Raw genomic sequence first — 15226 nt, 5'->3', positions numbered from 1 at the left:
CTTTTACTCAGGATGTGTTCATTGGAATGGACCATGGATCCTGGTGTCTCTTGAAAACAAATATGGAGAGTCCAGTTTTAATGGGGAAATACTGTCCTGTTTTGATTTTCCAATGAGCTAATCAAGCTTGTAAACCAATTATTGCCATTTTATTATTAGGTAACTTCTGTTTTTCTATTGAAGTGACAGAAAAAATAAAAAAAATACTAATGATTTATGAGTGCATTTAGAGAACAAATCCACCATTACAATATTTGTATTTATTTTGGGAGTGTGTTTGGAACATATTTGGGTTGTGAATGGGTTAAAGAAAGCAACACTAAGGCAGGTTATAACATTAGGAAATCAAAAATAGCTGCAACGAGTTATAGTATTAAGATTTCTGTACTCTATAATCAGAAAAATATTTAATTCTCTATTTACATCATCTGACATGCTCAAATATATCAATATAAGCTAACTGCCATAAAAAAATAGTGCAAATGACTCCAAACAAAAGAAAAACAAAAACAAAAACAAAAGACAACAAAAAAAAGTAAAACTGCACAAAAACTCCTAATTGATTTTAGTCCTAAGATTTGGCTGGTGACTCCTCAATCCCCTTGGAAGTCAAGACCTCAGACAAGCGAGTCAAGTAAGTGGAATCTGGGTAACCGTTCCTGTGAGAGACAAAAAAAAACCTCAGATATATGGACTGATGAGTCCTTTACGCCACAGCTCTGTGACACTCCCACTGGCCTCACTCACCCTGATTTGCCTCCTTGTAGGCTGGTCTTGTGTGGGATGCAGTCCCAGATGACATTGGCTTTTTTCTCTTTAACTGTCAATGTGAAGGTGAATCCCTGTTTAAAGGCCTTTTCCAGCCTGGGCAGCAGCTTCTTTGTGTTCTCGCTGTCAGGAAGGAAGGCCTCAAACACCCCTCCATGAAATGGTTTTCCTGGAAAGGGGTGATCCTCCTGGCGAGACATAACACAAAGACCAGTCTTAAACAAAGTCTCTAGATATTACCATGCACAAGGTAAAAGCAATTTGTTGTTAAAGCTATATGTGATACCTTAAAGGAACAGTTTACCCCAAATCAAAAAATACATATTGTTTTCTCTCACTGTATTGCTGTTTATCAGTCTAGATTGTATTGATGCTGGTTGCCAAGTGTTAGAGATATCAGCCATAGAGATATCTGCCTTCTCTCCAATATAAAGGAACGGGATGGCATTCGGCTTGTGGTGCTCAAAAAGACAAAAAATTAAAAACTCAACAGTATTATCTCTTAAAGAAATCATAACCTGGTTATTCCATTGCATCAAACCCACAATCTGTATCACTGCATAGAGGGAGGTGTGCATGTACTCATGGACGAGAGACTCATGCTCGTGGCAGTGCAAGATGTAAGCATTAATGGCATATTAGCTAGCACAGTGTTGTGAGCTAGCAGTAGATGTACACTTACTTCTGCATGGCAAGGTTATTATTATTATAATTAACTAGGTGTGAAAGAAACATTTTAATTAAAAAAAATGTAATTTGTTTTACTGAAACTATATTTTGCACCTATAAAACTAACTAAAATAAATTTAAAATATATAGGAAATAATGTCTTAAGTTTTAGTCTTTGCCAATTTGGTCAAAGTCATCAACACATCAGGCAACAGGAGGCGCTGGTGCACATGATCATACAGACTGGGATGTCAACATGACTGTGTGTCAACTGCCTACACAAACTGATGTTTGTATATCAATAATCTACATGTTCTAAACTTCTTAAATCTTGCCTCTGGCACATACACAACCCATCATAATAATCAAAACGAAAACTAAAAAATTAAAAGTAAACTAAAATTACATATTTTTCAACTGGAACAAGCAAACCCACTCTGGAAGCTGAAATTAAACTGAATGTAACAAAGAACAAAAATGTTTTAAGTGAAATAAAAAGAAAAACTAATTAGAAATATAAAACTGTTATTCTGCTGTATGGTGATACTGTTGTGGGTGTAGTTCAGTAGAAGTAAAATAGTTCCTACATGAAACTGCTCACAACAAAGCCTGTAGATTATTTATGAGTAACCAGATCATGACCTCTGGAAAGAGACATTGCTATTGAATTTTAAAAAATAAATAAATAAATTACATTATATTTACGAGAAGGCAGACATCTTCACGGCCAATATCTCCAACACTCAGCAGCTCACACCAAAACAATCTAGACTGACAAATAGCACTACAATGTAAAAATGTGTATTTTTGATTTTAGGGGGAAACTGTTCCTTTAACACACATTATTTAAACAAAGTCATACAGGATGGTAACCTCCTACAAAACATCACATTGTATTTCTAGTACTCTTTGTGTCATAATAGTTGATAGTAGTAGACATATATATGACTATAAAATAAATAAATCTGCCTATACATAACTTGTCTGGAGTAATGGCCTTCCACAGAATAATTCATTTTTTATGAAGTTATATCAGGTTATAACATTAGAATAGCATATTATTGAATACCATAATGAATGAACAGCATATTAAAAAGTAATTGAAACTGGTTTAAAATAACAATATCATCTGTTGTCTCATCCAAAATTAAAGACTTATAGTCAGTCCAGTATATTCTGTGAAAGGCCTCCATCATATACAACGGTAGACCAGTGAGAATGTGTTTTAAAAAAGGCCCTCACCCCTTGGATGCCATCAGGAATGATGTAAGTGATCTTGATAGCTGAGTCTTTTTTCTGACCCGGCAGGTTAATATTGTGGAGTTTACAGTAGCTCATTTTGCCATGGATGCCCGGTGTCATTGACTCTGTCTCGTGACAAACTCTGCAGTGGACATGTACAGTTTCCAAGCACTTCGGACACATATTAGCACCACACTTTGTTTTCATCAACTTCTCGGACTCCCCACACACACAGATGCACCCAGGGCCTCCCTGACCTGATCTGGAATCGTCTGGGTTGTCCTGGATCTCTGTAGGCCTTCTGTCCTTTTGGGAAGGAGGGATGGTTCTCTCTTTCTTATGAGAGGCCAAGCCTTTATCAGTAGAGGTTGTTGATCCGACATCATTCACTTGTCTTGTACTTTTGTCATCCCCTGCTTTAGAGTTATTGACAGTTGTCTCAGCTGTCTGTCCATCCATTTCCACAGTACCCACAATTTTAACTTTCTCTTTAATGACAGGGTCTTTCCTCACCAATCGTTGGCCAACAGATCCATTCACAAGCTCTGTCTCTCTCTGGTTTGTTCTCCTATCCTGACTACCATCAGTCCCATTAGCTTTGCCTGTTTGGTGGTCTAGCATCACCTGAGGATTACTGTAACCCTGCAGGCTACTACTTTGGTCCTCATTCATGTGTGAAAATGTAGATGGACTTTGATTGGAGGTAGAGGGGCCAGGGAGGTCCTGTCGTTCAGGTGTTTTGGCCAGATCTCCGGAAAATACCTCCCGCAGTGCAGCACCAACCTGAGAACACAACACTTTTGGGCCAAAAAGATATAAGCTCTTTTTATAAATCTGAGTGCTAACCTTCTTGAACCGGCTCCGCACATCAGCACAACAAACCTGTAAGGTTTCATCAGCTGGGTCAGTGATGCCCAGCTCTGACAAGCGCAGTCGGTGCACAGTGAAATCTGCACTAACTGAATCAGCCAGCCTCTGTAAACCCAGCTGACATGAACTCACTTTGGATGAGCTTGCCCCTCTTAAGGTGACAGTCAGATCAACGCAATCAACCGAGCTGCTCTCTTTCACCTGGACATCAGAAGTCAGGTCATCCACTCGGGTGCTATATGCCTCTTTTATGTGCTTCCACTGCATAGTGGGGACTTTAATCTCTGCTTTGTAGACTTCCCGCTTTTCCCTCCCTGTTTGGCTACTGAAGCTAGAGGATCTGCCCCTGGCTCTAACTGTTGACTTGCTGCAGTCGTCTTGACTCTTTGGACTTATGACTTGGGCTTTTTGCTGAGGTGTCCCTGAGAAACTACTGGCTCGCTTCAAGGCAGATCCAGACCCAGCAGGTGGAAGTAGAGTATTTCCTGGCAAACTGGACTGAGCCGTGCTAAGGGGGGATGTTAAACTCTTGGGTCGAGTATCAAGTAAATGTGAGTTCGAGGAGGTTTTATTCTGTGTGGAAGCACTTGACAGCAAAGCATCTTCACTTTTAAACAAGATGTCCCCACCAGTGTTTTGGGCTAATGCTCTGGAGACACTTTCACCAGTAATCCCTAGTGTTTCTGACAGAACATCATGCCCCGACATTGGCCCAAGGCGTGTTTGTCTGCTGGGAGATAAATGCCCTCGTAAGGTGAAGTCAGTTGGTCGGTTGCCTAAAGCGGCCAGGCCTGAATCCTTAAACCGAGCAGCTAGTTTATACTTTCTGGCTCCTTCAGCTCTCCTCTCATCCTCCTCTGATATCAGCTGCTGATCATCCAGATCATCCACAGTGGTGGACATGGTGAGGGGGACTCTCTGCTCATCAGCATTGGTTGATGAACTTAAATCATATAAAGGATATCTAAGACAACTGGCTACATCCTCTTTTTTACCTCGCAGTACACTGTGGTCCAAGAGAAGAAACTGCTTGGCCTCAGACACATCACTTCTGCTACCAATAACATAAATATTTTGCTCATCTTCATTCAGAAGAAGCTTGGGAAATCTGATACTTAGGTTCTCCATTGCCCTTTGCAGTCCGCCCCTGAGGGACAGGATATTCTTGGGGAGCTGGTTTCGACATATTTTGGTCTCATTCTCCTGATATAGCCTGCTTATTGCCTTTCTTGCCAACTTCAGGCACTCCTGATCTTGAACACCCTCCCCCTCTCTTGTAGCAACCTGCAAAAACAGAGTAGTCAATCCCTGATTTGTCATATCCACCACTTCAACGCCATACTGACTCAGGATATGTTGGTATTCCTTCCTGCAGTGTTTATGCAAATACTGGAACATGTCTGCATCCACAATTAGTGAGAAGTCCTCCTCTGACGGGGTTGGGTGCCCAGGAGGCTGCAGAGCTGCATCCTCTGTCTGGCCAGTATCTTCCCAGCTATAACCACCAGGTGTCAGGTCTCTATATGAGCTGGAGTTGCAATCATCAAAAAGCCTGTCACTGTGAACTTTCTCTCTTTGCATATTAGGTTTCTTGCTCTGATCCTCAGACTCCTGAGTATGCAGCTTTTGTGCTATTTGGAGAGACCTTGAGCCACTGGTGGTCAGTTGACCTGAGTCTTTGTTTTCTGCTGATTGTGGGTCTCCAGGTCCAAGATGGCCCAGTACTTGTGCCAAAGCAGCCTGGACTTTAGAATAGGCGCCATGCAATGTGCACAATTCCTCAGTAGCATCGTAGCTCATCTGGATATCAGGGTGGCTCTTAAGAAGGCTTGTCAATGCTGTTAATCCCCCAGGAAGCTGGATGTGGTCAACAGTTGCTGATAAACTTAAGATGACCTAAGGTGATGTAAGAAGAAAGAAAAACAAACACTTGTGGCTTTTAAAACATATTCAGTATATGTTTACATATTTTCCAGTATTCTATTTAAAGTAAAAGTGTGTAAGATTTAGGCGGGATTTAGCGGCATATAGCAGTGAGGATTACAGATGGCAACCAGCTGAAACTTCTCCCAGTTAGAATTCCTGAAGTCTTCATTATCCAAGAGGTTTTTTATCAGGAGCCGTAGAGATCTCTCTCTCTCTCCAAAACAAACGGACTGGGAGATTAAAACAAGGCGATGCAAGGAGCACCTGTTAATGTGTGCTCACCTTTTTTCTAATTCAGATGTTCAGGAGCCAAATTATCCATAGAGGTCTCTTCCTCTCCAAAACAAATAGACCAACTCATTTAAACTGGTAAAAACACTGAATAAAGCTGTTTCACATTACAAATCAGTGTTCCGATGCTGTTTGGCATCAGAGACAGGCTGTTAGCCCAGCACCTGCTGATGTGTGCTCAGCTTTTTGCTCTAGTAACTTAAGATCTATACATTCAGTAGGTTTTTACTGGAAACCAACTTATCCACAGAGGTTTCATGCAAGGAACAGGTGATATAAACCCAGGAAAACACTAAATAAAGCAATTTAAAAAATCTGGGTTTTTTCCAACATTGCTCTTCACATATGGGCTGTTGACTATGGTGGCTGACACAATAACGTGAATGGCCCTATCTAGAGCTAGTGTTTTGTTTGACCATTCTGGGCTACTGTAGAAACATGGCGGTGCAACATGTCAAACTCCACAGACGAGGACCTGCTTCCCATGTAGATATAAACAGCTCATTCTAAATTAACAAAACACAACAATGTTTATTTTCAGGTGATTATACAAAAAAGAAAACATACTTATTATATTGTATTCAATTTCTGCCAAAACATCCCCCTACATCCTACACACTGGACCTTTAATTTTACCTTGTCTGGGTCCAGGCTTTCACGGTGCTCAGTTACAACGACTTCACACTTCTTCCCATCCACTTCCAGAATATGCCGGCCGTGTTGAATAACGCTCTGTGCCACTGTGTAAGAGGGGTCAACAGACAGAAATCAATCTCAGACTGTGAAGCATTCTGACTAAGCGTTTTACAACTCCCCACTTCATTGACGTGCATGTCAACATTCCAGCTTAGTGTGAATCCCTGGTGACAGCTGACATACTGAAATAAATTACTGATACTTTGCAAATTACAGAAAATATGCTCTCATAAATCTTTCTTTTCTTATCTACTTTTTATTCTTCGGAGTGAAAAGTTAATGGAGCATTTGCTTTTGTAATGTGAGACCCGAGTGTCAATGTAGTTAATATAATAATATAGTTAACAGTATTTTCAAGCCAACATGTCTCTGGAATGGACTTAAGAATTCAGAGTAATACCCTTCCCCTGTAGTTCATATGCATGGACACGCACACTCTCTGACCCCACTGACCTCCGCTGTCCTCGAAGGTGATGAGGGCAGAGACAGGCGTTGCTTTTACAATGGTGACAGAGTCTATTTCCCCTCCTCCATTCTTGGCCCTAAGGAAGTGGATATATAGCTTGTCTTTCATCCTCTCATCCTCAATGTCTTTGGGCAGACCGCTCACCCTCACAGTCCTGCCCGGCTCTGCCATCTGCTGGGAGACACACGGTCAGTGCTGTGGAGAAGAACTCTTTTAAGAGCGAATGCAAGATAGCTGCACAAAAATGTTGTGATTTTGCATAAATAATGAGTATGATATGCCAAAAGACAACACCTTTTCATGGAGCTTTTAACGTAAAAGTATTGGCCATCCAGCCACAGACCCCACCCTTACAAAGAGCAAAGGAGACATATTTGATAATATAACACCCTCTATTGGGGGTTACTAGGACATTGCAGCAACATGACTAAAAAACTTCCATTTCAGGTGCAATCAACAATAGATAGAAATCGATTGAAACTGTGAGCAAATAAATCCTAAATTTAAGAATTTGTCCATTTCCTCTAAGGCTGGTTCTTTAAAACATTGACAGGCTAACAGAAAACTGATATTTGATTATTTTAATGCCATAACTATTGAGATATTTGCTCTGTATCATTAACGAACGTATTATCATCTCTTAATTCTAATCCCTTTGTGCATTATAAATATAAATTCATATAAAAAATAGTAAATAACAGCATAGCCTGTTATTTACTATTTTTTATATGAATTTATATGAAGATGAAGTTAACGCCCCTTCTTCCTCATTCCAACAATTTGAAGCTTTGTTTTGGCAACTACAGTAACTGACAGAGGATAAACTGCTGCTTTACTTACTCTCCTACATGTTGCTTTCCACACACGCACGCACACACGCACACACACTAGACATTTGTAATTGTAGCCTTAGTCACATTATACTGGATTTTAAACTCTATAGGTCGATTTTGCAGTCATCCTGCAACATAAATGCGCAAAATATTGAGTGTTTGTTGCTACAGGATGTCAGAAAATATGTGCAGAAGCGAGCAGGAAAGCCACATTGCAGAGCTGAGTGTCAAGGAAGTAGACAAAAATCTGACATTTCTGCCTATCGCAGGACGCACTATCGACGGGTCGTGTTGCGCCGCACGCAGTAACCATCAATCACCAAATATTGGATGTAGGTTATGTAAGATTTGTAACGAATACTGACCTTACAAAAGTTTCACGGCGATTTCTCGCTACCTTTCAAAAGACCGTCACACTTTACAAGACACGGAGGAAAAGTGAAACTACAGACTATTGTGTGATTTGTCATGTCCGCGCGAGAGGGCGATCAAGTGCCTCTTTCTTGCAGTTTTCATGTCACCAAATAGGTTTGCGTATCTACAATTCTCAATATTTTTTTAAAAGACTTTTCTTTTAAACTTCTTAGACAGTCTCATTCAGATAACTTATTGAGGCCTATATTTCACACCAAAAAAGCAAAGATAAGAGAAACGTCCAATAATGAATACAAAATTGTATAACTTTTTTCCTAGCCCATTAATCATCTCATGTCCCCTCAGAATATTGTTGTGACCCTTTGGAGGGGCCTGACCCCTACATTATAAATCACTGGATTGAATTATCTAATTACACTAAAGCTGTCAAAGCCACATTCACCTAAACAAGCTACTAATGTGAAATGCTACTTACACATTGTTGCATTGTATTAACAGTATAATAACATCATGTGGCCCATAGTCAAGGGGAAAACTACATTTACTTTTGATACTTTGAGTACCTCTGTGGTATTTTGACTGCAGCACTTGTAATTGAGTAATTGAGTATTTTTAAAAAAAAATAAAAATTGTATTGGCATTTTTATCAAAAAGCAACTTTTTTTTAACCTAAAGATCTACTGATCAGTATGCAGCCAAACCAAATGAACCCACTGAAAGTAATTGATTTGAGCTGTCTTGACCAATTTAATTACACAAGATTAACATTCCGAGACCATGCATACATAAAGACATGAAGGCATTTTTGGGTTTGCTGCAATTTATACCTAATTTTGCTTAATGTAGACCTGTTGTCTTTGTTCGTGGATACTAATTGTGCCATATAACAAAAGCACAGTACACCAATCCATGTAAAAACAAGATGGCAGCCAAGTTTTGAAGTTTTGAACAGTTTTGACTTGAACAGTGACCCCTAAACCATAGTTACAAATCATTGAACAAGTGTTGCACTAATTTTGTTTTTGCACAACTATGTTAAGGCATTGAAATAAACATTTTAGACATTTATACTTAATCACACAGTTGTGATTATTAAAAATAGACCCATAGTCCTCATATGAGGGCATAATTTCCCCCCAAAATTACTAACTGTTCAAAAGCAATTCTTATTTTTTATACTTATCAGGTGGTAATCCCAAATAGCTAGGAGAGATTTCAAATGCATGCCAAACAAAAACTCAGACCTAAGGAGGTTGAATAGTAAGTTTTAGAAAACAAAAAACTTATCTTTTCACTGTAGCCTTTAACCCTAGCTTAACTGCTTTGCATTTTGCTTCATACTTAGGCACTGCTGCACGTCTTTAAATGTATTATTATTATTATTATTATTATTATTAATGTGCATCCTCCTTTTGTGATTAAATGGTTTAATTTGGATCCAACAGAGGAGTTTATTTATCTATTTCTTAAATCACTTGAGTTAAATCTTCAGTTGATGAGGTCCAGCCAGGGGTGGCGGTAATGCATCATTGTATTGAATGCAAGTCACTCAGACATGAGCCGTAGAAGAAGAACCCTGTCTTTTGTCCAATCAGAGGCTACGTTGCCACATGCAGTGCGCAGGCGCAGTGGAGCAGAAATTTCATGTGTTGTACGTCGTGTCCGGTGGAGGTCACAGACATCTGAGCAGAACCGAGGTGAGTTAATCATGCCGTGCGCCCGTGACACTGAAAATACTTAACTGTGTTAACAAATGTGTGTGTAGCAAGAATTTCAAGCAAACTGGGGGTATTTCAACAATCTTTAATCTTTAAACGACGTTTGTTGAAGTGTTAGGTAAGGCTAACACGAGCAGCCACTTTGCATGTCCCTCAGCTAGAGTAACATGCGTAAAGTCACCCGGCGTGACTCTCCTGGCACACGCTTTGCTGTAGCAATAATTTATATCACATGATACATATATACGTAATTTTTAGCGTGTCATAAACGAAGAGCTTCAGTGCTCCGTTTAGTCGTCTTGGCTCTCCAGCTGTCTCAACACACCGCTAACTAACAAGCTAATGCTAGCAGGTGAGCTAAATTAGCTAATACACCCGCAGCCTTGGCATAACTCAGACCAAGGCCAAGGCCACCTATTGATGGATAGAGGGGATTTATATGGGCTTTCTAAGCTCCGTCGCACACACTTTAATGGTTTACGCTGCGTAGGTGTATTGTTGGTGATGTGTACTAATTGTTTCATCCTCTTGTCTTGTCTTCACTGTTAGTGGGATTGCTGTCATGGCCAAGCTGTTCGAGTCTATTGGGAAATTGGGGCTGGCCCTCGCCATTGGTGGTGGTGTTGTGAACTCTGCCCTCTTCAATGGTGAGTTTTGGACAATTAACAACACACATAACTGGTCATTTTTAACAGCAGCAAGGGCCATGTACTTAGATTTTACGTTACTGACAAGTGATCCATGTGTCCTTGATGTGAATGCTGCAGCACACAGTGAAGAATAACAAAAGTATCTTGCAGAAGGACCTGAAATTGTCTGAGCCGATTACCATCGGGGAATTGAAGTCACTATTAAACTTGGTCAACGTGATTGCTGCTCTAATTTTTACCGATATTGAAAATTGCACATATTAATGTAATTGACTGTTTTTGTGTTGCATTTTAACTGGAGGTTGTGCATGCTCTTTGTAATGTGTGACAAGTGTATTTGTCGGCTTGCATTTATTGTTGTAACAATGTTTAGGTTACTCTCTTGGCCAGGCCGCTCTTGAAAAAAGAGATTTTAAATCTCAATGAGACTATTACCTGATTTAAAAAAAGGGGGGATATAAGGAGTCTGAGCAATCGCATAGTGTCTAGTAAAACCACCATCTAATTCACTGTGTGATTATTGTGCAATTACAGGTGTTTAAGATGTTAAATTAATTAATCACCACGTTTAACTTCAGCATCTGAGACAATATTTCATAAAGTGGTTGAGAAAGCTCACTACTGAAACTTTAGAACATGCATGCAAATAAACAAAGCACAAGTAAATAAAGAAAACACCAGTTATTTGATAACACATAGGCTGCATTTTGAAAAAAAAGCACAAGTAAATAAAGAAGACATGAATCAAGCATTTTACAATGCATTTATAGAATTTTGCCTGATATCACACATAAGGGCCATCGTGTTACACTTTTCCAACATTTCAATCAGTCAGCTCAAACTCAAAGATCTGGACCCAGTAGATAGATAGAATAGAATACAGAAATGCATAGCAAATACTGAAATACTCAAAGTCCTATGCTCCATGTACTTGAGACATTCATCAGTCATATTTATGTTTATTGTAGTTTTGAAATTCTGTTTGCATGATACTGTTTTTATTTGATGTATTGACTATTCTGTTGGCATTAGTATTTATTACTCATGTGTATCATAGTTTATTTAGTGTCTGCTTAAAACTTCTATGATGTTGTAACACAATATACAGCATTTCTCTATTGTTACTTGTTGTTGTGTATATGCAGTGCATTTATTACAGCGTAATTTCTGTTTTCAAATGAATGTTCTATGAGTTCTATGTCAAATGTTAGGAAAATACTACACTGGATAAAAAAAAGGTTGTCAACAAAACATTTAATGGTTTGACATTTGTAGAGCTATAAACTAAAAAAACCCCGTACACTGCATACATTAACCTCTTTACAGAGAGACTGATGCTTCTTTCTTCTTTCTGCAGTTGATGCAGGGCACCGGGCTGTGATATTTGACAGGTTCAGAGGAGTGCAAGATGCAGTTGTTGGTGAAGGGACTCATTTCCTCATTCCGTGGGTTCAGAAACCCATCATCTTTGATTGTCGCTCCCGTCCACGCAATGTACCTGTCATCACAGGCAGCAAAGGTACATCAGTTATCCAGTAAACTGCTTGGATGCCATCCTCACTTTTGCCTCTAAACATTCTGTGTCTTTAAAACCAGGGAGGCCGTAGAGGTCTTATGTAGATGCAACTGGCCTCAAAGAAATGTCATAATTCTTGTATAAGGAGAGAAATGAGCCGGTGTGGTTTATCTCTATGTCACCTAATGTAATAATGCTATATATGTTAACAGTTGTTCATACACACAGGAGGTTTTAATCCTTTAACAAAAATCTTTCACTTATAGGCTAATACGTGCTGTAAGATCTACACTTACATTATTCCCCCCACAGATCTGCAGAATGTAAACATCACATTGCGTATCCTCTTCCGGCCGGTGACCACCCAGCTGCCGCGCATCTTCACCAGTATTGGTGAGGACTATGATGAGAGGGTGCTACCATCTATTACCACAGAGGTCTTAAAGGCTGTAGTGGTGAGTGTCACAATAATCACAAATACAAGTTTTTGTCGAAGAGTGATAGTGAGCTGATAAACGGACTCATAACTCACTGTGTGGTTGTGTGTGTGTCTGTTTTTCACAGGCTCGGTTTGATGCTGGTGAGCTCATCACCCAGAGAGAGCTTGTGTCTCGGCAGGTCAGTGAGGATCTCACAGAAAGAGCCAACACCTTCGGCCTTATCTTGGATGATGTTTCACTGGTATGGAGCTACTGGCAAATTTTGGCACAATGTTCATCAGTTGTGTTTCAGTTTGGAGAAGTTATTGTATTGTGTTCTTTCAGACACACTTGACCTTTGGCAAGGAATTCACAGAGGCTGTTGAGATGAAGCAGGTGGCCCAGCAGGAGGCTGAGAGGGCCCGTTTTGTTGTAGAAAAGGTAATGTTTTTAACACACAGGTCATTCCTATACTATTTGTACATTAAGGAACACGGTGGAGGGTTTTTCTGACATTGAGATTATGAGGCGGTGAACCTTTGAATTCCCGCCTTCAGCTCTGACAGGTGTTACAACCAAAAACACTTTTTTCTAATAACCGTAGCAGTTGGTGGGTTTCTAATGTTTGTGAATGCAATTGTGGCATTACCCAGAAACTAGCAAACAGGAATGAAGAGGAATGTTATGAATCGGAGCAAAGAGGGCTCCAGTCCAGTGCACCACAGTATTTCCGCAGATAATGTCTTTGCCGCCACATTGAAAAAAAAACGTTATGAAAACAAAACTTCTATTCCATGCTGTTCAAGGATTTTCCGGGTGGAGTTTATAAATACCATTGCAAAAGGCCGTTAGAATCTGTGTTTGTGAATGCTATCCCACGTGCCTCTATGTGTTTGTCTCACTGCTGCCCTGTATTAAGACAACATGTTTACACCGATGAAATATAAGGAAACAAAGAAACTTTTTTTAAATCAACCTTTTTCCCCACTTTATCAGTACAAAAGTTCAATCAGCCATCTATAAAACATAATGGTTTATTACCATACATTACAACATGACTCCCACATATAATGATAAAACCAAAAAATTTAAAATAGGAAATAAAATAATTAAAATAAATACAGTATAAAAAGGGATAGGTTGTCATATAAAAATGTCTTGTCAAAGTGTGTGAGGGGATTACTTACGATTATTTTTAAATACTTGAAAAACGGGGGAGATTTACATTTGTGTGACAGTGTGTTGGCCAAAATGCATCAATAATTTTAATTTTATTTTCAATCATATAATTATTAAAACTCTTAAAATACGTGGCTTGTAAAAAGTCTTTCCTTGAGCTAGTTGAAGGCACGATAAACATGCATGTGTGTGCACATGATCAGGATGGTACCACCTCCACCTAATTTTGAGCCAGGAAAAACCCTGGTACGCATACTCGAGGGGTAAATGTGTGGAATATTAAATTACAGTTATTGTGAACTAAGGCAACTCACTATATCTTCTTTACATTCTCTTAGGCAGAGCAACAGAAGCAAGCTGCCATCATCTCAGCAGAGGGAGATTCCCAGGCTGCCTTGCTCATCGCCAACTCCCTGATGGAGGCTGGAGATGGTCTGGTAGAGCTACGTAAGTTGGAGGCAGCTGAGGATATCGCTTTCCAGCTCTCCCGCTCCCGCAACGTTACTTACCTGCCATCAGGACAGGGCACATTGCTCCAGTTGCCCCAGTGATAACATCTCGCCTGTTGTGTAGCCCACTCCTGCTGTCACCAGCCGTTTCAAGGGCCATGGGAGGGGTGGTTGGAGGATTCAATAAAGTACTCTCAATTTCACACACATTCCTCCCACTCTTTCTCTAACCAACTCTGGACTGGGCTCTGCTGATAGCAGGGTGGTGGGAGACAAAGTGAGAGGTCTGCGATGGATACATAATGAAGTCCACCTATGTATACGAAGTGAGGAGTAACCTATATACAATTTTTGTTTTGATAAAAAAAAAAAAAAAAGACAATGCAGTAAATTCTGTAAAGATTAGTCTTTGCTACATTGTTTCAGAGCACTGCATGTGTGGAAAGCAACAGATTTTAACATCAAGGGAAAACTGTCTGATTCCTTTTAAAAGATAACATGATAAATCGTGAATAATAAATGCCATAATTGTTGTGCTGGAACGTTTCATCAAATTGTGTAACTCGGTATATTCAGATATGTAATGAAAGGCTCTCCTTATGATTCACTGACATAACTGACAAGAGATGGTGTATTCATTTGACTTAAATTCTCTCTGTGCATTCTGATTTGCCAGAGGGATTAAATTTCTTGAATATATCTGCTTCTTAGCTAATTATTTCGTCATGAATATTGCTACTCCCTATCGATTGGAACGTGCCTGTCAGATAGTAGAGGATGGTCCTTCGTTTTTTACAGTGGTCGCTGTGTCTTTAGTTTGTGTGGCAAAAGTGTACGGCCAATGTTTCAGAAATGGCTCAACTAAATAAAATTGTCTTTCTATGTTTCAGTGGTCACAGTCATTAATCAAGGCCTCTGAGCTGGCTGTGCAGTGGTTTTTGTTTAAAGTGTCACTATGGAGGATAACAATTGCATCCCATTTTCAAAAAATACTGTAGAAGATTATAACTTCATTGATGCCTCAGTAATTGTTCCATTGTGTTTCAAAAAGGATAAAAGTGTTTATCATTGGTAGTTTTGATGATGTAGTGAAAGTTTAAGAGATTTTCTTTTAACAATGGTAGGGAAGAAATTAAAACCTATGCAGCTCATAGTGTTT

The 15226-nt window shown here is 39.5% G+C and overlaps 2 protein-coding genes across 3 annotated transcripts; one reads left to right on the top strand and one right to left on the bottom strand.

Annotated features, from left to right (window-relative positions):
• Nucleotides 1–240: 240 nt before the first annotated feature.
• LOC121956092 (uncharacterized) lies at nucleotides 241–8230 on the bottom strand. 2 transcript variants are annotated; one of them, XM_042504192.2, is made up of 6 exons: nucleotides 8127–8230; nucleotides 6916–7099; nucleotides 6403–6506; nucleotides 2680–5445; nucleotides 748–956; nucleotides 241–659 (listed from the first exon to the last, which is right to left on the bottom strand). In XM_042504192.2, the coding sequence occupies exons 2-6, from the start codon at nucleotides 7097–7099 to the stop codon at nucleotides 572–574; spliced, it is 3351 nt and encodes a 1116-aa protein (XP_042360126.2). In that variant the 5' UTR covers nucleotides 8127–8230; the 3' UTR covers nucleotides 241–571. The 2 variants fall into 2 exon arrangements, with proteins under 2 accessions (XP_042360126.2, XP_042360127.2); XM_042504193.2 differs by having other exon boundaries at nucleotides 6916–7123; nucleotides 8127–8229.
• A 1460-nt stretch (nucleotides 8231–9690) lies between these two features.
• Nucleotides 9691–14951, top strand: phb1 (prohibitin 1). Its single transcript, XM_042504881.2, has 7 exons — nucleotides 9691–9833; nucleotides 10404–10501; nucleotides 11862–12023; nucleotides 12333–12475; nucleotides 12585–12701; nucleotides 12785–12880; nucleotides 13957–14951. The coding sequence occupies exons 2-7, from the start codon at nucleotides 10417–10419 to the stop codon at nucleotides 14167–14169; spliced, it is 816 nt and encodes a 271-aa protein (XP_042360815.1). The 5' UTR covers nucleotides 9691–9833; nucleotides 10404–10416; the 3' UTR covers nucleotides 14170–14951.
• The last annotated feature ends 275 nt before the right edge of the window (nucleotides 14952–15226 follow it).

Source organism: Plectropomus leopardus, chromosome 18, assembly GCF_026936395.1.
Source record: "Plectropomus leopardus strain MGB_pleo_1.0 chromosome 18, ASM2693639v1, whole genome shotgun sequence".
Taxonomy (NCBI): Eukaryota; Metazoa; Chordata; class Actinopteri; order Perciformes; family Serranidae; genus Plectropomus; species Plectropomus leopardus.
The sequence above is the reverse complement of the archived record's forward strand: the minus strand, read 5'-3'. Positions and strand labels throughout refer to the sequence as shown.